The following is a 25403-nucleotide window of genomic DNA, read 5'->3' as shown; positions in this document are numbered from 1 at the left end:
AGCTGACAGCTAAATGGCTTCCTAAATGGGGGGGGGACTTTACGGTTTGAAAATGGATGTGTGTGCAGGTGCTCTCTCAACATCACACACATATACAGTATCTGAATAAAAAAAATACATATAACAAAATACACATAAGGAAATAGATGGCAGGCTAAGACCTGCTGGTCTGGATCACACTGCTCTACAATGAGGTCTAAAAGAAGAAAAATTTAAACTATGTTTAGCAGTTATAACTGCTAAAAAGAAATACTAGTAGTTTATTGAATCGTTGAAAACTTCACATGCCCTGATATTCTCTACAACTCATCCACTTAGTATCACAGATTGTCCACAACTGAAAAATGCTAACAGTGTATAAGTGTGTTAATGCCTGGTGAACGCTGTGGGCTGAAACCTTCCAGTACGTCCACTAGTGTCACCGTGTTTTTTAAAGGAACTGTTTTCACTTCCTACCTCTCCCAGTAGATATGGGAGCCAGTTGCATATTGATAATGGCTATCTGACGCCTTAAATCATACTTACATTTACATTTAGTCATTTAGCAGACGCTTTTATCCAAAGCGACTTACAAGTGAGGTATAAGGCAGGAAAAATCTAAGTCAAAATCTAGGTTGTATAAAATAGATACTTTACATAGTATCTAGGAAACAATCTTGTATTAGCCAAAGAGAACCAGCATGTACCGTATAAAATGTTATGGCAATCCATCCAGTAACTGTTGTGACACTTCACATAAAATCACAATGTGAACTTCATCGTGGCACTAGAGGATCACAGTTGAAAGTTTCATTGTTTATTAGGAATGATGTCAACATTTTGTCTATGTTTTACATGCAGAGATATTTCCTAGGATATTAACTCTGACTGGATTGTGCCCCTACATCAAGGTATCAAAGCTCAGTAAAATTATGTTCATACAACATTTAGTAATATATTTCACACTTGACAAAAGTGATGGACCAACCAATACTCATGCTTAGATCCATTCTAATAGCTAAGCAAAAATTTTTATCTTTTCCACTACATGTTGTGGACATAAAACAACTTATTTCATGTTAAATAAAAGGAAGAATTTGTCTGTTTGATGTCATTCTTTTTGTCTTTAGCAACATTTGCAATGTTGAATGATGCCAGCTCCAATTAAAATAAGCACACTTTGGCCAGGTCAAAATACACTCCTGTTCAACCTTTTCATGTCTAACTTCAGGAATTCATTATCTTTTGAACCAAATCCCACCCTTCCTAAGTGATATTTATATTCATTGTGTTTCTTTTCATTCATGGCTGTGAGACAATCACAGACTGCCAGGTACAGCAGGGAGTCTCCATAAGCCTCTGAACTGTAAATGTCACACTGGCTCCCACTATGACCTCTGTCAGCTCTGCAGCTCACTGGAAAGAGAATGACATGGCCCACTGGCTTATACCCAGAACACACACAAAATTTTGACATGTGCACATAATTCTCCACACACAATAATTTACTCCCTCACACTCATGGACACACACATTTTGTTTTATAGGCAACATTGTCAAAAATAGCCAAGAGGTGTACTGTACTGTAGTGTGAAGGCTCCTATCAAAACCAGAGTGACTACATTAGATGTTCACACTATTAAACCCCGAATTGTTCAGTGTGTTCAGATCATTAAGCCCTCAAAGATGGACTAACATGGCTGACGTGACTTGACTGTCTAGAGAGAGTTCCTGAAAAACCACAAATGAAAGCAACATCTCTGCCTGAATGTGTACTGTAGATCTGTAGATATTTGATGTGTGAATATGAGTCACACCCACACACTTATTTTAATGTATTCTTGCATCCCTTTGATGGGTGTTGTGTGTTTCATGTTACTTTGACAACATTGCATACAAGCTGTTTGCCAACACATGTCGGCCCAGAGCAAGCTATTAAATACATTATTTCTGGTACTGTTGCCATACTGGTAAAGAAAAAATAGAATGATGTTAGGTTTATTTGACTGATGCTTATCTCAACAAAATTGTGATAATGAAACTACTTCCTATGCTAAAACAGATCAGGACTATGTTTCTGGCAAAGTCAGATGCAACAACAACAAAAACAAAATAACCTGTTAATGCATAGTCTCCTGTATGGCAGTAAGACCCCAGTGCAGAAACAAAAGCAAAAACACTTAAGAGAAATAAATGTGTTTTTGTATCAATCTCTTTCCTTCTCTCTCTCACATACTTAGCTCTGTGTTTTTCTCTCCATTTGTCAATAACTTGGGAACAATATCCTTTCCCATAATACAATGATTAACAATAGCATTAAGTTAAAGCAATCACAACGTCAGTGAAATCTGACAGTCCAAATTTGGGAACGCCAGGAGACCTTTTGAATGCTAATGTACTCTTATTAAAATGACACAACTAAACCGTCACTCAGGCATGCCAGCAGGGGTGTGGGCTGTGGGGTGAGACCGCATGCAGAATTCATCAGGAAGGTAAATTCGGAGAAAACATCTTGAGAGAAGGTAATGAGCAGTGTAGTTTTGATATGCTGCCGAGGTTAAGATAATCTAATCTGTCGTCTTTCATTGATCTCTGCGTGCTAGTTATGTTTGTCATAACAGACGGCAGGCAATAGCTCACGCATGCATGGCTGTCATGTTTGATCATTTGTCAGTTCTTCCGCTGAGGTAAATGTGAAGGTGTCTTTTTGTTTTTAGAGAGAACAGCTCCATTCATTTGTACGCATTTGCTTTAATGAACGTCAGTATGAAATTGAAAAAACAAAACGAAAAACAAAAAAAGGGCACCTGTGAATTTCAGTCCAGGTAAACTAAGCTACTATATCTACTAACAACAATCTTTTTTGCAGAGAAACACTACATTTGATCAAATACATCAGTACAAAGTCTATGGCTTTCAGCTTGGTGAAAGCCTGGTGAGGTGGGATTTGAACCCGCAACCATCCCAACCAAGTGCTCTACCACAGAGCCACCAGGCCTGCTCCCAATCAACAATAATGTCAATGGATGTCAATGATGTTGAAATTTCATAAATACACTTATAAAGACTGTATCTAAATGTGTAACATTTATTAATGAAGTCATTGCATTATGTATCTAATATCAAAATAAACTGTGTGTGCCAGAATCAGAATTCTTTCAAATTAGATATGTCTGTTCAATAATGTTTTTCGTAAGGATGAAGTACAGACTGTCTGTAAAATCTATTGTGTGTTTTAGTGATGATTTCGACCACATTAACAGGGGGAACATATTTTAGCATAGCATTTAAAAATCAATAAAAGACAGCAGCATACAATGCGTAAACATCCAGATTACCATATGGATGCGTCTGGGTTATGAGAGAGGAACCATATATTTATTTCTATTTCTGTCAAGCTCTTATGATCTACTTTTTCAAATTTTCATTTTTTTATATTAAAAACTTTTAACCCAATCAAATAAAATGTCAGGTGGACCATATGCTATGAATGCAGTTTGTTAAATTTCGGATTGAGAACTGCAGCATCTATAATGTTATATAATTTACTGCTGTAAAACCTCACTGTCAGCTCTCATGTCCCGTCAGATTCTGCAGGGAGCTGCACTCATCTTTGCACACTTGCAGGTGGCATGTCTTTACACTGATGATCGTAGATTGACAGACAATGAAGTATTTATGTCCTGTGACAGTAAATCCTTCAGCCATTATTATAGCTCACCTTGTGTGTGAACCACTCCACCTCAGGTTTCAGCTTCTCTCATTAACCAACAGCACATGTTGTCACATGGATGTTTTTTTAGCAAGCAGGCCAGCAGGCACTGCTGGAGAAAATAGTCATATATTTATGATCCCCCTTATTTCTAAATCCTTATATGTAAGACTGTTATCCCTGTTCATTTCTGCTGTTTCTAGATTTTTTTTAAAACTAATAACTCTATGTTTTAATTTGCCTTCATAAAAACTAATGGCCTCATTCACCACCTCTGAGCTTAGTCTTGCTCTCATATATTCTGCTCCAATATGTCACTACGCATAATACATCACCCATATGAACTGTGAGTTGACAAAATCCTCACCTCGTAGTGACAGCCCCCACGTGTGATAGAGTTAAATGACACAAAAAGGTCAACAAAAGGTCTTAAAAGGGCAGGAGGGGCCTGGTATTACACTGTCTTCATCTGTTTTGTCAGGGGAGGAAGGGGAGCATAGATAAGGGAATTGTCCTTATTCTCTCATCTATTCCTTAATTCCTTTGCTCTCTCACAATTAGCAGAGACAAAGAAATCCTCATGGTTCTAACACTGGATAAAATCCTGTTTAATATTACCATTAGTTCAGTAGCTGCAGAGCTATTGTGCTCAGGAACCCACCTTGTATGGTAACAGTACCTGAAGGTGTGTTTTGAACTATTGCCCTGTTGAAGAACAAATGCTGGTACCACTAACCATAAACCAGGTGGGATAGGGTTTTGCCAGTTAAAATTGAGGTAGCCATGCTGATTAAGTGCCTTCATTACTGAAAAAATCATCAGTGTTATTTGCTGTATACCAACACTACCTCAACACTAGAAATGCACTAAGAAGACACGAAACTCTGCTGAGCTACAACTATTAACTTTCAGATCAAGCTAGGTAGGACTGTGTCAATAGTGTGCAAAGGAATAGTTTGCAGTGTTATATGTGTAATGAGACTGATTCTGCACAGTACATCTTGACCGCATAAGCAGTAAATTTTTTTAAATTTTTTAATCTATTCATAAACATTCACATGACCGTGCTGAGCCACTCACTGCAATTACTTAATCAAAGAAAAATTACCATAAATTGCTCTGCTCAAAGTAAGACAAGGACAAATCATTCTTTTATGTGTTATCTTTTTGTGTGTTGGTCTTTTGTCTTACTGGAAGTGAGGCCCTTTAATTGCCTTGGATCTATATTTACTTTTGAGCTATTATAATTACCATTGCTTTCACTTTTTATTCAGGATGTGAATGGAGAAAATGAGCATTTAAACATTTGTATGTATTTAATTATTTGGATGCCAATCATGGGGTATTTGCTCTATCATCATTCAACAAATGCACTGTACACAATTAAGACAAGTAATTTTCCTTTTCCAAGCCTAGCACTGAGCACTGACGGTGTTTTTTTCAGCACCAAAGTGCTAAGTTAGGGTTTAGTGACCACGCCCCCCAAAAATCATGAATATGCATTACTACAACAGCTATACTGTGAAAACACAAAATAATGACGATGTGACAAATCACAAGCTCAGTTACTGGTACTACAGAGTTAATATTAGATATAATTAAACAAACGTTAATAGACATGTATTTTTCCTTTTTAAGGTTAGATTCACTTTATGACACATGACAGTTGTGACAGAAACTTACCCTTATGAAGCTGTGCAATTTTGTTGAACGCCCAACACAGCCCCACAGCAAATTTGTAGCCATTGCCCGTGCACATGTCATCATTAGCAGCACCATAGGCACTGAACTGGCTTGGAAGATGGAAATGCCAACATTTGGCACCTTTAAATGTTCCTATTAGTTTGATGTTGTTGGGCCAAAAGGTGATAAAAACATTAATGTAGCATCCCCCATGGGGGGAATGACACTGTGAGGATAAAAGTTGGACTGTAGTCTGCAGGTTCCTCTTTTTTCCCACCACTCAGCTGTTTAGATAAAAACATGTTTCATCCTCACCTAAAGTTTGTGCATTTATAACAACTGACACTCCAACTGTATTCTGACGTTCAAATTCACTTTGCCTATGTATTTTCATGTACGACACATGGAAGGAGTGAAAAACATGATTATGTAAGTTTACTGAGTAAAGTGTTGTTGACGCACTGTCACTCTGTTAGCACTTTGAGGATTTTACCTAAAAGATCAAACTCTGTGGTAGCACCAGAGTCAGGTGTGATTATGCATGGAGATCCACTGTGTTTACTTCAATAAATCAGATGCAGAAGACCAAGGGATGCTACAACATAACCACACATATCTTTACACAGAACCCGACATCAGACTCATTGGTTAGAATCAGCATTCTACCTGTGGGAGCCATTGGATTTCTGTAGTTTATTAATTCTGTGTGATAAGACCTTATTTCCATCTGTCCTGATGTTTTATCAGCACTTTATGTTTTTCTCTTAATGATGCTGTAGAGTATCACCACAGAGATGTGATGAAATGGTAAAACAGGAAAAGAGCATAGAAAAGCATCTGATATAATACATATACAGTCTCTACTAGTTATTTATGACTGCTAGGGCCCCACTATGAAGACGAAAAATTGGTGCCTGGTAACATAGAAAAAGATCCTTTCCACTCTGAACAACAAAACCTCAAACCCCTGAAACACTTATTAAAAGAGCACAAGCTTGTGGAGACACACCCCAGCAAAGATGAGCCTGCTGCGGCCACAGAGGGTGGCTGTAGCCCTTTAATAACTAAACAACTAAAACTGATTTTTTTTTTCTTTAACAGCAGCTACAACAAGCAACAGAGAACTAACAAATCTTGTGGCTGCGTATCTGATGGATGAAATGTTGCCCATTTTTTTGACAGTAATGGAAAGAGTTACTTTTGACAAGAAGTAGTAACTTGCTGCACTCTTTATATTCGTAAAATGTACTCAGATGTTTTAATTAAGTATTACTCCACCCCAATCTCAGTTTTTACAGTGCATACTACCCTGTATTTTAAAAATACATTACACATACGTCTAAATTGTGATTATCTTAGAAGTAATTTCCTGCTTCTGTGTTCTGCCTAGGAAGGAAACAGTCAGTTGCTGCTTGTGCAAAGGCAGGTGAGTGGTTCTAAGTATATGTTAGCAAGAACTCTGACTTAGTTTTGCTCAGCACTTGACTGATGGCCCTCGCTGCCCTCATCCATTACTCTGTCACTCGTTTGAAATTGCCTTTCAAATGTTCTGGCACTCGTTTTTGGACGAAGAGCTGAAAGAAGGAACAGTGGCAGGTGAAGACGCACACAAATCGTATTTCACCCGCACAGTTGTTAGATCCATTGGGACCACTTCAGAAGTGATTTGGCCCTGCACTGTGATTGAAATGCCAAAATGTGAGCAAAAAGCATTGAGCAAAATAGTAAAGGAGAGCAGCGGAAAAATAAATGCAGACAAATGCTGCACCTAGAGAAGATGTTTAACTGATGTTCTCAGTGAGATATCTGACCAGACCTCACATCTTATTATACTCTTACTGGCTGGATTTTAGAAGTGGCACTGAGATGACAGGTGAAAGTATTCTGAGAAATGGATGGATCTTGAAATATAAATTTATGACACTCTCTGTGTACAGCTTGGAATCCATCCACGTGACCACTAAACACACTACATCTAATGCTGTTTAGAAGTATACATGTTTATACTGCCATAACTTGAACTCGCAGCCTTCACAATGTCAAGGGCAGATTCTCACCCACCATTCTGTCCCTGAGTGCAGGCTGGGTGACATGATAACTCATTCCCAGGCACTTTTAATGACAGCTCTCCTCTTTTCTTAGACTGACTATCATACATCACCCTCAGCCAGGCTGGACATCAATCCTTCACTAAATGCAACTTGCTGCATGAGACATAAAATAGGGTAATGGCCTGAAAATTTGCCAATTACAGTCATTACACTGCCAGGATTGACCCTGGAGACCAGCCCATGATGGGCAGAACACACTCTGCCTTAAGGTTGTGTGTCTGTGTTTGTGTGTTTGAGGCACTTAATTAGGAGTAGATTAGACAATGTGGATGACATCTAATTTATTGAACAGCATAATTCCAACTGACTGGCAATAAACATAAGCCATTTGGAGAGGTGAAGAGATGAGAAACTTTAAATATTGTAAGACAAATGAAAGGGTTATGTGGGAACACAAATATTTATTTTGTCCATAAAAGAAAAGGAGGAAAAAAGATAAAACAATATTTAAAAAAAACAGCAAAACTTAATTATTTCTGGTAAAACAAAAATAGTCAGTAGATGTTTCCTTCAATAATCTAATAAATGTTTAAAAAAGAGTTTTTATAAAGAATCTAAACAAATCCCTAGAATCATTAATAGTAGTTCACATTGGTAATGGTTGTAGTGCACAATTTAAAGTAATTGTTTGACATTTGGTCAGTGTCAAAAATGTTTTAGGGAGTTGCTGTGTTGATACTTGCATTTTCATTGATATATATAAAGCAACTTTGTAATGATGATGTTCAACTGATGTTGTTTGAAAAGAGCTGGAAGCAACCCAGAAATACTAATATAAAGAGGATGTAACAATATTTAGTCTTAGAATTCTGCTAGAGTTGATAGTGCAAATGGTTGGGTTTAATGAAAATACAAATTGTGACAAAGAATTTATAATCATGCAGACCAAGTCACTTTTTCTCACTTGTCCTGTCTGTTTTTGACCTCTCTCTGAATCTCTGGCTCTTTCATTCTCTGAAAAACAGATGTTAGTCTCAAGGGCCTGCAGGCTAAAGCATCATTGAATAAAAAGACACTCTTTAACCTTGACAGCAAACAGAAAGCCATCCATCAGATTCAAACAACATTTTTTAAACGTGGTCTGGGACACAGTGTTTAAAGCACAGTTCATCGTTTGAAAATGGAGTACAAATGCCTCTTTTATAATAAAGTATGCTTAAGAAAAAAAATGTGGAAAAAATGTTTAGTAAAAGCTTGTTTTAAATCATCCGGGGCCACTGAATCCTACAAAATATGCTCCCGGTTGTTCTGAGTAAAATATATATTTTAATTTAAGGTTTAAGAAAGAGCTGTCCTCCTGTTCACTTTTTGTAATTTGGATGATGACAATGATGAGGTAGGAGAGGAGGTGAAAAGGATAAGGTAGAGGCTAAGATAAATGTCAAAGGATGCAACAAAGGTGATAGCACAACAAAGGTCTATTGAGGTGATAATAAAAGAGAGATGAGTGGAATTAGGAGGGTGGAGCGGTTGTGGATGATGAAGATAAAGTTAGTCTGAGCGACTTCGATGTCATACACAGGTCCAAAAGTCAGATTATCCTATTTTATGCTCACATGAACAAGGCAAATGGAGCGAGGAAGATATGCAAATTGCTGTCTAATTGGCCTGTCAGGATACTGAAGCCCTGTCAAACCACTGTCAGAAAGGGAGAGAGCAAGAGCACGAGAACACAGAGAATTACTGGATTAGTTTCAGCTGCCATTCACTGCACATTTCATTAAGTAATTCCAGCCCACGTCAGGACCATGGGTCAGTGCTCTATCCATGAAGAGCAGGTTCTTTTAGCTGTCATAGTTGAGAAAAGAGTGACAGCACTTCTCACCATCACCCTCCACCTCCTGTCTGTCTCCAGAAACACAGACAGAATACTAGTAATAACTAGTAACTAGACAAACTACTGTCCATTTGTTCACTGGCTGCGTTTAAGTACAAAGTCAAGAGCAACTACTACAGTATAAAGCAAAATATTGAACTGGGAATATACTTCTTGCCTTTCTGATCACCTGATTCCCCCACACTACCCTGCTGACCTGTCCCGCATTCCCTCATTAGCTTCCAAGTGTATGAACTGATTCACTTGTATTTTGCCTCTGAGGTTATTTACATGCAGTTAATTATCAGCTTGTAAATCCATTTCCAGATCACCTGCAACCTTTAATGACTGACCAGGTCACTTAAGTTTGTTTAACCACACTGAATGTCTATCATGCCATGCTGGCTACAGCTTTGAAGAACAACCTTTATTGTCATTGAGCATATATACATATTTCACATACATGTTACAATGAATTGTTTCTCTGCATTTAACATATCCCCCTGGGGTGTGAAGTGGACAGTGGTCTCACTCAGTGACTCACTTGGTGGGTAGGCAGGGATTTTATCCCACTGACTTCTGCTTCCTATCCTGCTGCTCTACCCATTGGGCTACCAGGTCAACCTTTTCATATGTACCTGTTTGCCTGCCAGTTTTTGCCTGTCAATTTTTGACCTACTGCATGTTGTTGAAATTTGCTATTTCCCTGCTGCCTGTTTGCCTGGTTTTCCTGCCTGCCTGTTACCACCCACTCACAGTCTGCTGTGTTCACCCCTCGTCTAAGCCCTTGACTGCCATTGCCGGCATTACCATTTAATAAAAGGTGAATTGTTTGAACTGTGAACTGTCTTAGAGTTGTGCTATTGAGTCCAGTTATTCTGTGCTGACACACACACAGACAGAGCCCTCATTACAGGTGGACACACACACACACATACACACAAAATAGAGAGCAATCAAGAAATTGAAAATCATCACATACTGTCAAGAAATGAAAGATGGATTTACTGCAGAATGGAAAAGGGGGTAATAGTGTAATAAGTGAAGATACCGGGTCCTCTGGAAAATCAATCAGAGGCTAAGAGGTTGTTTGATGCTTCACAATGCAATGATGACAGAGCATTTGTGGTGCATTACAGGACATGTAATTACTCTGACCATCTTATATGGATCCAATTAGCTCACCTCCATAGTGGAGAGAAAGGTGATTCTAATCATAACAATGGGCCAAGTGTTCCAGTTTGTCAGTGTGTTCAAGAAAATTTGTGACACCAAACTGTAAATGCACTCTTTCCAAAACTGGTAAATGGCATCAGAGTGAATAGCAGATTTGTGCAATTTCTTCCAGGTAGTGAGAAAACCCTACCTCTCTGCCTTGTTACTTACACTGGAGTTTCACTCAAACAACTCAATGATGCAATCGGCCCAGCTCAGATTAGCTCACCTCAGGAATTTAGAAAAGAAGACAACTCTCTTCAACTATGGTCACATCATCTCCGCTGTACGAATTGATGAATATGGAGGACTAAATCCTTAAATAACCTTGTGTGAGATTTAATAGTACAGTCAACACAGATGGTGTTTAAACCGTGAGAAAAAGTGTAATCCATTATAGCCAGTTGACAACTTAAGGCTACAAGCGTTGTTGTTGTTAGTTCAATGAAGGATCTCCTTTATTGTAATATGTCATGAAGAGAAGATTCAAAAACCACTGCATTTATCTATCTATCCATCCATTATCTGCAACTGTTTATCCTGTTTGGGATTGCAGGGAGCTGGAGTCTAACCCAGCTGTCATAAAGCAAAAGGTGGGATACACCCTGGACACCTCAGGGCCAACACCAAGAAACACACAGACAGACAAACATTCAAACTCACATTCACACCTAGGGGCAGTTTAGAGTCACCAATTAACCTAACATGCATGTCTTTGGACTGTGGGAGGAAACCAGAGTACCCGGAGAAAACTCAGGCCAGCTGCTGTAAAAGCCTTCCATGACACAGATTCATTGAACAGCACTGGCAGCACTGCAGAGGCATTCTATTCTAAAATGTTTGAGCGAGGCTTGCTGATCTAACCAATTAGAGAAGAGCAGCGATCTGTTTCACTAGTAAGGTGTTTAGCATTCCTATTTATTGGCATCATCTAACGATGACCAACTGAAGGGCTGTGCAGAGCATGATGGACGGTAAAGAGCAAAGCAAAGATGTTTCAGATATTTCAGCACTAGTATAATTTCAAAACTGTACCTTATTGGGACTTTTTCCTAACTTATTAACTCTAACCACTCTGTGATGTTAAGTATGGGGGCGGGTGTAGATCAGTAAGGCAGTCAGGGTCAGTGGTTCTATCCCCGGTCCAGGCTTTATGTTGAGGTGTCTCTGGGCAAGACACGGAACCCCGAACAGCCCATTCCCATCCCCAGCTGTACAGTACCGGTCCAAGCCCGGTAGAAATTGGGGAGGGTTGCGTCAGGAAGGGCTGTGCCAAATCAACATGGGGACAATGATCCGCTGTGGCAACCCTGAACTCAGGGGATAAGCCGAAAGGAATACTGTATGATATTAAGTAAATGCTAATAGGAGGTTCTATTATAGACACAGTTCCAATTTGATAGAACACCCTAACCTGTTAATCTCAGCAGCCAAACAGAAGATTTACTATTACTATTCTTCTTCTCTGTAAATTACAGTACAGATATTTGGATAAAAGACCCTGATGAAGGGGAAATAACAAATCCTTAGTTTAAACATTTCCAGCTCTGCTTTTTTGATAACTTTAGCCGTACAGTACAAGTTTTCTCATTTACTAACACTGCTAATAGATAGTTAACTTTAGCATCTTTAGAAGTGTCCCAGCTGTGCATGTCACTTTGTATTGTAAATACATTGAAATACATTATTTTTGCTGTAGTCTGTGTTGTTATTGTTTTGTTGTGTTTGATGTATTTGCACCATTTTTTAAATGGCTACATTGCCAAATTGATGAAGATGGTCTCTTAATTTGCTTGGGTTTTGTCTATTTGTTCTAATTTAAGTTTGACATTTAATTTTAGCTAATGTAATAATTTAATAAAAAGAACATATATTGATGATGTAGAGGTGAGGAAAAACAGCAAAAGGGAGACAATGAAGTAGAGAGAAAAACCAGCAAAAAAGGATGGCGATGTATGAGAGGGACAAAAATCTATCTGTCCTGCTGGGAGCAAATACAGAGTGATGGCTATAGAGGCGTAGCACTGACCCTAATGTCCTGAGGCAACAGGGAGATATCAATACATATATTCTGACATCTTACTGAGAGCCAGTCTTCAGCTCTGGACAAAAAAGGACAAAATACAGTGCAAGTAGAATCTCCATCTTCAGAAACACATTGAATTTGTGATTCAGTGTGTTTTAGCACTGTATCCCTCTGCATTCTACCATAGTAGTCATGTGACCCAGTGTTGGCATAGATAATTGTTTATTTCACTTTTAATGTATTAACGTTACATCATGCTTGGCTGTTAATACTGACTGCAGAATAGCGAAATCCTGTTTCTAGGTAGGCGTTAGCTCTCTGTTAGCTCACAGAATCTTTGATGTGCTGAATCTGTTTCATGTTACAGGCCTTCCTCACTGTTCTTTCACAACTAAGCACCAACTGCAGAAATGTTACAGACACACACATGCAAAGAGGACAAAACAAAGAGAGAGAAATAAAGAGGCAGGCAAAGTGATGTTCCTCTTCTCCTAGGGGCAGACAGACAGACACCTGTGTGGTTTGATCCGACTGTCCCTTGAATATCATCACTTATCCTTTGATGATCCATCACATCCTCTCTTTATATACCCCTGTGTGTGTGTGTGTGTTTGTGTGTGTGTGTGTCTGTGTGTGTGTTTCTGTGTGTGTCTCACTCACACAAGCACTGCATATACCCATTTCCAGGGTCTACCTTTGTTTCTATCTTTCATCTCCTCCTCTTTCCTCACCTCCCCCTTTTCATTTTTTTCTGTCTCTCTCCCTCTCTGTTCTGTTTCCACTTTTCCCTCATCACCTTTGAAGTGTGCCATTGCTTCTGCCTTGTTGCGTCCTACAGTTTAATTAGAGCCACTGGTTTTGTCACCTTGGTTCAGTTTCACTCTCAGTAAGTCACTGTTATCATGTGAAAATGCTTAACAGTGACACAGCCAAAACTAAACTTACAATATGGGGTAAAACTGTACTTTAATGCAATCATGCCATTAGTTTAGTATTTCTACATTTTTCAATCTCATCTTTATTTCTTATCTCTTTTGTAATAATCATCATGGCTTTGAACACGTCAATTTGTTGGATACACTGTCAGGTTTTGTGTATGAGTATGGACCCAAGTGTTAACAAAATGAGACGGGAATGTTATATGAGGGAACTTTATTATCAGGCATGAGGTAAACTAAAACCTAGAAATGGGCCCTAACGAACTTAACCAAGCTAACAGACTGTAGAAACAGGAATGACATTATTCACGACTAACGAAGATTAAGAAGAAACTAGGAAAGCTAGACTGTGGTTTATGAACACAAACACAAAACCTGACTTCAGTGCGTGTTAACCAAGGACAGTTAAACTAAGAATCCCAACATGATTACAAAAAAAACTAAAAAACACACAAAATCAAAATGGACAAGGATGTTCAAAGAATCAATGAATGGGAGCATGAGATGTTAACAGATTAATTAAAAAACACAGAATATCAAAACGGAAAATAAAATTCACTCCAGAAGGGAAGACAGAGGCTGACTTGGCCTTAGAGCATTGATAATTCAAAATGCATATAAAAACACAAGGTAGGACTAGAATAACAAAGGAATACCATAAATACGAGGAAAGCAGGGGACAGACAAACGAACAGATGCGAGACTGGTTGAAACGGTAACATAGGATGGACATCAAATGAGCAGGTAGCATACAAATGAATAATCAAACGTGCATGTTACAGGGCAGTCTAGAAACGTGTTTAAACTGAAATGAGTACAAAACACAGAGCTAAATGAGGAACACGGAAACCAAACCTCAGACCAAGAGATAGCAGGCAACAACAAGTCCAATAACAAGAGTTAGAAGTCCCGATAACAGGAGCCAGATAAACCAGAAGACAGGGTGTTTCATCGTGGAAAAAACACAAGGATCAGGGAACTGAGAGGAGCTAAATTGCTGGATCATGACATACACATGTTATAGCACATGCAAGTCTGTTACTGGAGAGAAAAGACATTACAGCTGTAACCAAAAGAACATCAGGGATTGACAAGAACTTGTCTATCATCTAGCAGTTTTAATAATGGCTAAATAAAGCGTTGGAAGGCTGTGAACCACTTCCTGTTTGTGTCTTCAACTTGGAAAATGATGTGATTGTTTTGATAGAGCTGCTGGAGTATTAAATATTTTCACTCAGAATTATTCAACTGTCCATCACTGTGATTCATTAACAATTCAAATAGCATAATTCACATTACAAAATTCCACTCACCACAGGCTTTGAACTTATGATAATAAGTCCTATATTTTCCAAAGCATACTACAAGTAAAGAATGAATTTTGACTATGTGCTTGGTAAAAATAGGACTAATAGTACTGACACTAATGTAAATTATGTGTAATATTTGTTCTCCATAAGGTAACAATTAAATAATTAAATTATAAATAATAATATTTAATTTTGAAAATATGTTGGAATTATAATAATTTTATTATAATTATTATAACTATGATAACGTAGAAAGAACAAAGATTCAACAGGATACAACAGCCCACTTTCAAAACACAAGTTTAAGAACATTATTGACCATCTTTCTGCATTTAAAATTGAGAACGAGGGAAACTGTTGTGTACACCCACACATCAATGCACACACAATCTAAACCAACCAGTGAGAGAAGTAAAAAATGTTTTTGTGGCCACTGCTTGTGATGGCACCCTCTCATTTTCTTTGTCCATTTGTGTCCTCCATTTTTTTCTTTTTACTATCCATTTTCTTGCAATTCTCCAACTACTTTTGTTCCTTTACCCCCTGTGAGTTCTTCAGAGGAAACAATGTATCACACAGTGCATTATTCTGGTGCCATGATGAATGGGGAGAATCTGTGCCTGTTGACTGTGGCCTTGAGATAAAGAATAAGTAAATGAAACTGCCTCCCTGCCTTGCAGTACCCTAGAGTGCACTGCCACCATTTCTCATTCTAATTTGATTGAGAACGCTTGATCAGCACATACACCTCAACTCACACACCTTTGCTTGGAGGGAGGTGTTGGGGCAGAGGATAGAGGACACCATCATGGCATGCAGTAATAACAATTTATCTCCAGGATGCCTGTCTCAGCATATAACGTTCAAGTTAGGCCCAGTGTGGGTACTTTACATCAAAGTGAAATGTGGTGCCAAAGAATGAAGACACGGAATAGAAAAGAAAAAGGAGATCTAGTTAAAAAAGGTTTGGTAGGGTAAGACCTGAAGATGAGGCCTTCTGAGGAGCAGCAGTGGTGATGGAAGGCCCATGGATGTGAAAGGCAATGAAGAATGATGAGAGAAAAGTGCAAGAGAGGAGAAAATAGGCAAGCACTTAACAATCTCAGTCTGTGTTCGCACACTGCAATTAATGTGGAGCCAGAAGGACAGCCTACTCCTTTTCTGCACTAAAACAAAACAAGGATTGATGGGAATGTCTGTAATGCATAAGTGACTGCTTGTATATTGGCTCACTAGGAGCAAAGTGTCAGATGGAGAAAAGGAAAAAGGAAAGTTAGATTGAGATAGAAGGAATGTGGCACAAGGCGGAGAGAGAAAGACACAAACGGACCCACAGATTGAGATAAAGGTATGAGAGACTAGTTAGACTCCAGAAGAAGAGGTGTGTGTGGTTGTGTGTGTATGTGAATGAAAAAGAGCGGGAGAGAGAGAGAGAGAGAGAGAGAGAGTATGCAAACAAAACACAGGGAGTGCCGGAGCAGCACACAATTGCAAAGGGAGATAAATTGGGACAGAGCTGCTCTTTTGATGGCCATTTTTTCAGTCTCCTTGGTAGCTATTGTATGGGTTACATTCATTAGACCGCATGCAATGAAAAACATCTAAGAAGAGAAATATCACCAGTCAGCAGCCAGTGCACAGCTCCGATTTTTCCTCTCTGGCAATATTTCACCACGCTTGACCTTCTCAAGCCGACAAACAGTGTGTTAATCATGAAGAAAACAATCAAAATTAATTTCCTCTTTTGTCTGTCCGCGCCGCTGTGGCGTCATTAAACCTTTAGTGAGTCAAGGTTTTGGTTACGTGGGAAAGCTAAGTTACTATAAGTCAGTATGGCTGGATCGGAGAAGAACAATGTCTAAGCAGTATATTCCACATCTTCACTTTTCTGACATAAATAATAGATGAAGGAAGTTTCTATTTTTGCATATCATATTCTAGTCTTCTTCATGTTTTAGATTTAAATGTTTCTCCAACCCTTTAAAGAATTTATGCCACAGTATTTGGGGTATACTGCATAGTATATGTACAATGGGGCTTTTAGAAGCACAGTGAGGAAAGAAGAAAAACAGAGCCTTCGACAACAATCCGGACTGTTTCACGCTCTTCAAGGTCAGCCGTTTTTACCCATTATTTACAGAACAGCTCACATGCAACATTGAAAAATTATGGCTATGGCATTAGTATAAAAAAAAGAAAAAGAAAATGGCAAGAGAAAAATAGCTGAGTATCAGTTTTCCATGGTTGTCAGCACAGGGATTAATAGGAGCCATTTCGCCATAATGAGCTGTTAAGCGTTAGCTGCCAAAAAGCCTCTTCATTTGCCTTCGAGTCTCAGAATACTTTGTCTAATTATAACAGCCTTCTCTATCTCTGTCCTTCCTGTCACTGTCAGCACTGGTGTACCTGCATGATCACTGTCTGATCTCAGCACTTGTTAGACAACATAATCAGCTCCTGAAACAATCATCTGGAGATGAAGTTCATAATGATGTTGTATAGGCATTATTGAATGTGGATCTGTCCCATAACCCAACAAAACAACTTGTAGTCAGCACAATGTTCCCAGCAACCAGTTTAAGAATAATTGTAGTAATTTTAGGTGTTGCCTTAAACATGAGCCTCAAAAAAAAAAAAAAAGAGCAACAGAGAAGTGTTGTCCTTGAGTTGTTTTTCATGTGCTACTTGTGTTTCTAGCGTCAGTGTTTTCTCGTGTAGTCACAGTTAGTTTTCATTAACCAGCTCGGTGAATCTATAAATTTACAATACTGGTAAATACTGTCAGAGAAACTGACAGGTCAGGACCCTTGTTTTTGTTCTGTATACTATAAAATACATGTTTCGAAGTAAATGAAGATTAAACATTGAAAGATCCATTAATGTAGAGAGAACTTTGCCTGTGATAATCAGGCAAAAGTAAAACATTTACTACAATACATCACAATAAGATACTCTGTAACTTCAGAATTATTGGGTATTAGTAGAAATTCATATATTTGTTTTGTGTTTCCACAACTTCTGTCCTTGATTTTTGAAGCATCAAAGCCTGGTAAGTACAGCTATATAATGGTGAAAAGAAAGTGCTTTAAAAAACAAACTTAAAAAAATATATAATTTACTGACAAGGGTGATAAATGGAATTCAGTCTCCATGACAAACAGTGAAAACAGATAAATGTTGGATCATATGTTTTGTTGTGTGGTGTAAAGTTACCATAGTTGCCTGCACTGAGTGCTGGTGCATGTCTTGGCCCTTATATGTGTGTGAGTCTGGTTGTAAGATGGTGTCGACAGTGTGTTTTCTGTTACTGTGTTTGTGAATGTGCATTTGTTTGTCCTACCAGCATAGGGGATTGGGGCATCCTTGTCTAGAGCAACCAGAGGAGGGTCCAGCAGCACCGTATCCATGTTCTCTGTGATCACACCATGGTAAGATGTCTCTATCCATGGTTTGTGCTTGTTCACTGTGAAAGAGAAGGTAGAAAAGTAGGAATTCCATGAATGTTATCGTCTTCTTTTGAAATTATATTTTTATGTGTGTAAGTGGTGCACTATTTTAGCTTAGTGCAGACATACAAAACTTCATATTTGCTGAACCTTGATCAGAGCAGTTCTGACTAATCTGGGCACACCAATCATCATTTTGTTTTTGAATTTCCCAAAATGCACAAGCAGGAATATCTTGTCTAAATATCCTAAATGCAAATTGGCTCATAAGAGATAATACATCTGCAGAATGCTCTGAAATATCTGGTACAATCAGACTGAAGAAGGACTTGGATGAGCAGTGAAATGTGAAACCTGAAAAAGAGAGAAGAAGAGAAGAGAAAGAGTTCATAAGCTCTGAGCTAGGACCAGCAAAGCTTCTAACTTCTTATAACTTGACTTGACCAGAGAAACAAAAGCCAGAAAGAATCTTTAAAAACTTTGTTATATGTCTGAAAAAATTTTTTTACAAGAGAGTTCAGAGCCATGATCTTAACCCAGACACACTGACCACTGAACCGCACAATCCACAATCAACTTTCTATTAAACTGTATGTTTTGACCTCTGCATTTCTACACTTCAACCATGAACCATCATCTTTTTCTATTGCACATTTTTGTTTCTTGTTTCCCTTTTGTTGCATCTCTCATTGTTCCTTTTTATACAAAATGGAGAAGCCAGCCATTATTCCACTGTGTGAATGAAGAGTGAGAAGTTTGCCATGACAGTGACTTTAAATTTAACATTGTCAGCAGGAATCCTCAAGTAGTAATCCTAAAAACAACCATGCTGTACTGTATGAGCATGTGCATATTCATTTACACATACAGACATCCAGACAAATCTCTGGTGTACAAGGGTCAGTCTCTGCAGGGAGCTACGATGTCAACTTGACCTTTCAATCCACTGAAGAGGAACGCTTTGTCTCATGCCAATGAGCAGATGACATGTCCAGCTGGCAGTGATTTAAAATGTGCCAAACAGTTGCTAAAACCTTTGCACAACATTTCATTTGGACACATTCCAGTACTTTTGTCCTACTGTTCCATTCTCCTTCTTGTCGCAAGACTGTGGAGTTGAGAGACCAGGGTCAAACTAAGACAGGAAATATGGGCTATACAAGTGAAACGTGTATGCTTAAAGCAATAAAAAACCTTGGCAAAAACTGGCAACTTTACTTTGGATTTTGGGATATTTTTGGTTTTACAACATAAAGCAAATTGAGATTATTGTGCCTATTTACATCTCATTCACAGTTGCCTTGAATTCACTGACAGAGACCTACTGATTTGTCTAGATGTGAATCTCGTGCCTGCTGAGACAGAGTAGAATGGAATAAAGGGAGTGAAAAAGAGCCACAAGAGGAGACATTATTCATACCAGGAGTCTCATCTCATGCACATGCAGGAGCTATAAAGCACTGCAGCACACAGCATGACTCCGCTCTGCTGGAAAGTGGAGAGAGGAAAGTGGGAGTTCTATATGGGAATAGTGTTTAGGCATCGGTACATCTTGATCATTTCACTTGTCAAGGTGGAAAATCAGTGCAATAAAGCGCAATAGAACACATACTTTTATGATGTATTGTAGGCCCAGAACAACTTTCTCCCAAACACTTGGGGCTTTCCTCGGGTTTATCCCTCTCTGTTAGTAAAATTTCCGACCAAAAGAAGGTGTGAAATGAAGTGAAACAATATCTCAGACTCCTCACAACAAATTGCACATTAGTCTGAGGCACTGACGTGACTACTACAGTATCACAAAAAGGCATTATTGAAGTGATTCTTCATTGTGCTTGCAGTTGGTAGCGTAAATACATATTAATCCATCATGCTCACATAGCATTTCATTTACATTTGAAGATGTCTTCAGTAAGTCTAATAGCAGCCCACAGCTACTTCAGTTTACTCATGGATGGCAGGTTCAATTTCTGGCTCAAGGTCTTACATTTATCCCAAACAAATTGGGTGGTGTTTGAAGCAGCAGTGATATGGCTTTTTTTTAAAAGGAGTCTAATATAAAAGCTGTTTTGTTGAAAGATCACACATCAGACCATGGAAATGGGCTATTTCCAAAATGGTTTTCATGACATGTAGTACTGCAAAGCCATTAGTGATGCATTTAAGATATTCATCCTTGACATCCTGGCAAGCACAGACTGACTAAACATTTCTGGACTGCACCTGTAGACTTATTGATTTTGCACACGCATTCCTAGGAAATTTATGACTGTCCACATGTAGCCTCATTACGAGTCTCCACACGCTGCAAACATCACAAGACACAAGCCACTAATAATTATACCTTGGTAATGGCATATTTTCTTCATTTATTTCATGATGATAGCATGCTGCATGTCACTGTATGTGTTTGCCTGCATCCCAAAGTCCAAAGGTTGAAGAAGTGTATCTGTCTAAACACAGCTAGCCATACAAAATACAGTGCATTTTGAAAGTATTCAGACCCCCTTCACTTTTTTCAATTTTGTTGCCTTGCAGCCTAATACCACAGTTATTTAACTTCTTTTTTGTTTCAAGTGAAAACAGAATTTTAGAAATGTCTTTAAATGTATTAACTACAAAAATGATCAGAGCAGCACTTTGAGCTAAAAGCTATGTGAGGATATTGATACACTCAGTGACAATGTTAACGTAGGGATGTCCCGATCATGTTTTTATGTATTATGTGTTTTGGTCCCAATCTAAGTCCTTTAATATTGTCCAATCTGGTATTGTGGAAAGTTTATTTTGACATAGATTAAGGTGATAAGGGCAGTCCTACTGTGCAGGGAATTACTGAACTCTGTTTCTACCAAGAATGTCTTTACAACATTAACATTAAACTTAACTAAACCGATGCAATAGTTGCTCAAATGTTTCAGCAGGCTGTGGCCTGAGCAACCAAAACAGACATTGTCATCTCTGTAAATAACCATTTTTGTAGCAGCTTATTTTAACTTTAATAAGATTTTCATTGGCTTCAATACACATGGCATGTCTGGCCATTTCCTTGGGAACATCTGCAGCCATTACACCATTAGATTGCACATTATGGAGAACTAATTCACTTAGTAGAAGAAAAGGGTCTAAAGTGGATCTAGTGCAGCACTGAATCAAATCTGATATGACAGTAAAATGAACAAAGAAATCCAGGAACAAGATTTCCTATAAATAACATTATCACAGGAGATTGGTAACTTGTCCATCCTGGAACTGAAATACAAATATCTGTTAGTGCCTTCCCCTGTGACTAAGGCTCATGAAACCATATTACTGTAGGGAGTAGCCAGATGATTTATATTTAATTTGGGGCCCAGCTTGTATCAGTCATTACTGTGTATTGCACTGATCAATATAAGTCATGTCCAAATCCATTTCTTTTTTAGTGATTATTTGATTACAGTGATGTTGCAATGGAATAGAGTTATAAACAAAATACTAAAGCTACTAAAGTAAAGATGACAACACCACTACAAATAATACCTACCTAACTACCAAAACTACCAAAAAACTGGCAATAAAGCAAGTAATAAAGGAAGTCTATAGTTTTAAAAGAAGAAATAAAAAAGGCAAATAAAGGGAGTAGACAACCAAAAAGGACTAGGATATCACATTACATACAATCCTCTTAATGTTTTGAGAAATATATAAAAGGTGTTGTTCTGTTTATTTCCATTTGGAAAAACCAGAAATGCCTTGTCTCAACACTTTGTTAATTTTTGTTAATCTACATGGAATTTAAAGGTTCTTCAACTGATTAAATCACAAATATCCATCAGCGTAGTGTAATATTGTAAACTATACATATGATACAAAATGAAATGCGGATGAAAGAATAGAAAGTATTTAAATCACTTTCACACAGTTCACACATTTCCATAGTTTTAACAGAATAATGATGCAACATTAGTGCTTTTGAAAGATGAAGGAACTGACGGTGAAATCTAAAAGTTACCTCCCAGTTCTCTAGTACAGTACAATTGGCAGATAGCCTATTAAACCTGGGTGGGGTGAGAGCACACAGATGCTCCCAGTCGCTCACATACAGTATTTGCATGCATATTAAGAAGTGACTTCACACGAATCCATTCATTGGGGTATCATGTTGACCCTCATTTATACCGGAATGAAAAGTAGTGACATTTGCAGAATATACCTACATGCAGTAGTATGTAGTATGTACATGTAGTTGACACCACTTTGTCAGGAGTTGGGGACAAAGGGGTGTAAACTATTGTGTATGTTCTTTCTATGAACAGCCACTGGGATTTTTAGGGAGTCTTCCACAGACATTGGGGGAGAAACAACATTTACAAAAAAATTCGCAATCAAAGTTTTTATGCAATGTGTCAAATTCAGATTAGTTTGAGCAATCAGAAAAAGTGCTACATTGTGGAAGAACTTCATGGTGGAAGTCATGTTCAGGATAACGTCTCTAATGCTGGCAGCCGTGTGAAAAACTGGAGTGATATTTTGACAGGCTTTCAAAGTTCAGTGTAAAATGGTAAATGGTCTGCACTTTTCTACCTTACCAGACAAAGCACTTTGCAATGTTGTTTCTCATTCACCCATTCACACATACAATTACACAAAGATGATGTCAGAGCTGTCATGCAAGGTGTTAGCCTGACTCACTGGGAGCAATGACAGGTTCAGTCAATTGCCCAAGGATACGCTGACTTATGGACAAGAGGAAAAAACAAAACCGCATTGAAGAAGAGTTGACTTAACAGCAAAATGGCACCGTCTCTGTTTAAAAAGAATTGTGTTAGTGACAAAAACTGCTTGTGTCTGTAAGCCACCATAACCCTACACCAAAGAGAAAAAAAGAGTAGTGTTGAGTGGACAGATATACTGTATCAGCAAAATAGGGAAACCAGGGAATTGAGAAGACACAATCCCAAATTTGAAAAACCCTGATGAAAGTCAATAGAGAAGGAGATAAAGCATAAACCTAGAGAGTGAAAAGTTGGAAGACAAGACAAGAGGCAGCCAAACAACAGGCAGTATAGCAAGTTGGGTAATGAAGAGGAGATAGTACTGGAGTGGAGAGAAAAAATTGAGGTAATCAAGGGATAGAAAAGAGGGCAAGAGTTCCTATCAAATCCAGCTTGAGGAACAAGCCACTGTCTATAGGATCTTACAAATCATTTTCCTTATTTTACTAATAAAACTGAATAACAGAGGTCATAAATGACAGCGCAGATAAAGGGGAGAGCCATCCCTAACATGTACAGTAGAAAATATTATATTGTATAATATACAATTACTTGGTACCCATGGGATAATGACACCTCTAAAATCCCTCCTTTTTAGGAAAGAAATAGGTTAGGTTTGTCATATGACAAAACTATCCCACATGGGCTTTTATAAAATAATTTACTGTACAAATAAAGTATGATTTCAACATATACAGTATTTTTGGGAGGCAACCAGGGATTTTAAAAACTAATAATGATTGATTTGTAAAACAAATAGTTAAACTGTTTATTGATTACATATCTTAAAAAGGATTGCAACATTTGTACTCTTTTAACTTCATATTCGTTAGTTTTGTGTTGTAGTTATATTATTTAATTTTCAGTAACCAATCTATGTCTCTCTATTTCCAGCGTAGCTGAAAGAACTAGAATAAACTAACACTGAGTTTAAATTATTATCTAACAAAAAATGATTACAGGTTTTTTTTTTTTACATTTATAAAACAAGAAAATTGTCCCCTAACACATTGACAGCTATCACAACATTGAACATTATTCTTACTTTCTCTAATGAGGGTGTTAAAACAAATCACCTAATCTTAGACTTGTCTCTTATGGTGAAGTGTTCATCTGGGAAAGTGTTTATGATGCTGTTAGTTTAACAGTAAAAGCGGTCAGAGAATTAAAACTGCAGATTCAGAGTCATTCAGCCTCAGTTAAGAAGTGATAATTGCTTTAGTGGTGAACAAGAAATCCCATAACATCTCACTTTAACATTAATTGATGGCAACATAATATCTATGCTTTATAGGTGTTAATTAATAAATTTGTAGTGGTTATAATACAACATGAGCAAATGTGATAGAAGTTAAATTCAATTCATTTGTGTCTCTGAATATATCCCCATCATAACTTTAGATGTAACTGTTTACTGTCAGAGAAAGGTGTATATGACAACACCTCTATGCAGATGACCAGCCATTTACAGCATGAGAGGAGAGTTCAGTAGTACAGAAACAAATATTTTTATAGATTATATTTATATAGATTAGTTATATTCATAGATTATATCCTATGTTAGTGTGTGTGAAAAACACACAAATAATCTAAAATGTTTTCTTGAAGGGAGTTTAAAGTTGAACAAAAGAATATTTAATATTAACAGTGAACAAAAGACTATGGTCTGCTTATATAGTGCTTTTATCCAAAGTGCTTTACAATGTTGCTTCTCATTTAGCCATTCACACACACACACACACACACACACACACACACACACACACACAGAGTGGCTGTCATGCAGCAATATGCTCACCTGACCCACCGGGAACAACTTGTGGTCCAGTGTCTTGCCCAAAGACACTTCAACATGTGGACAGGATGGGCAGGGATATAGAGAAGGGAACCAAATATACCAGCAGCAGATTAGACATTAGAAACTCCACTGCTTAAGAAACAATGTGGACAAAATCATTACACTAGGTCCATAAGTACTATAAGCATCAGCTCCGACTTTTACAGTCCCAGTGCTGAAGTGTAAGATGGAGTTAGCAAGAACAGAGTAATTAGGTATATTGACTGCTGCAGATAAGACCTGCACTTTAAGCAGAACTAGGTTGGAGCTGGCTGGTGGGTCATTTTCACAACATTAATTCTTCCCACTCACTCTCTCCCAGGACCCTTCCTGCTCGTACAGTTAGATTAGCAAGCAGTGCTGTTGTTTTTAGTGTAGTTTTTTTCTCTCATTCTTAACTCAATAAAGAGGGGCCATAAACTGGGCTCCACCAACCACAAGCTTTAAAGTCCCACCGCCCCCAGTTGTGAAGACAATTAGTTTATGGAGATTTTGATTTAATTTGGCTTTGCCTACAATCCCATCAACACAATTCAGAGGTTGCTTTCCTATTAGTATGTGAGATACAGATGT

General features: G+C 38.0%; 1 protein-coding gene across 1 annotated transcript in view; it reads right to left on the bottom strand.

The window, feature by feature from the left end:
• Positions 1–25403, bottom strand: part of clstn2a (calsyntenin 2a) — a 145316-nt gene that overhangs the window by 55436 nt on the left and 64477 nt on the right. Inside the window, exon 2 of the mRNA XM_067474837.1 lies at positions 18131–18253. Within this exon, the coding sequence (XP_067330938.1) occupies positions 18131–18253 (123 nt within the window). The remainder of the gene's footprint in view (positions 1–18130; positions 18254–25403) is intronic.

The sequence above is a fragment of the Channa argus genome, chromosome 14, assembly GCF_033026475.1.
Source record: "Channa argus isolate prfri chromosome 14, Channa argus male v1.0, whole genome shotgun sequence".
Classification (NCBI taxonomy): domain Eukaryota; kingdom Metazoa; phylum Chordata; class Actinopteri; order Anabantiformes; family Channidae; genus Channa; species Channa argus.
This window is presented reverse-complemented; position numbering and strand designations above follow the sequence as displayed.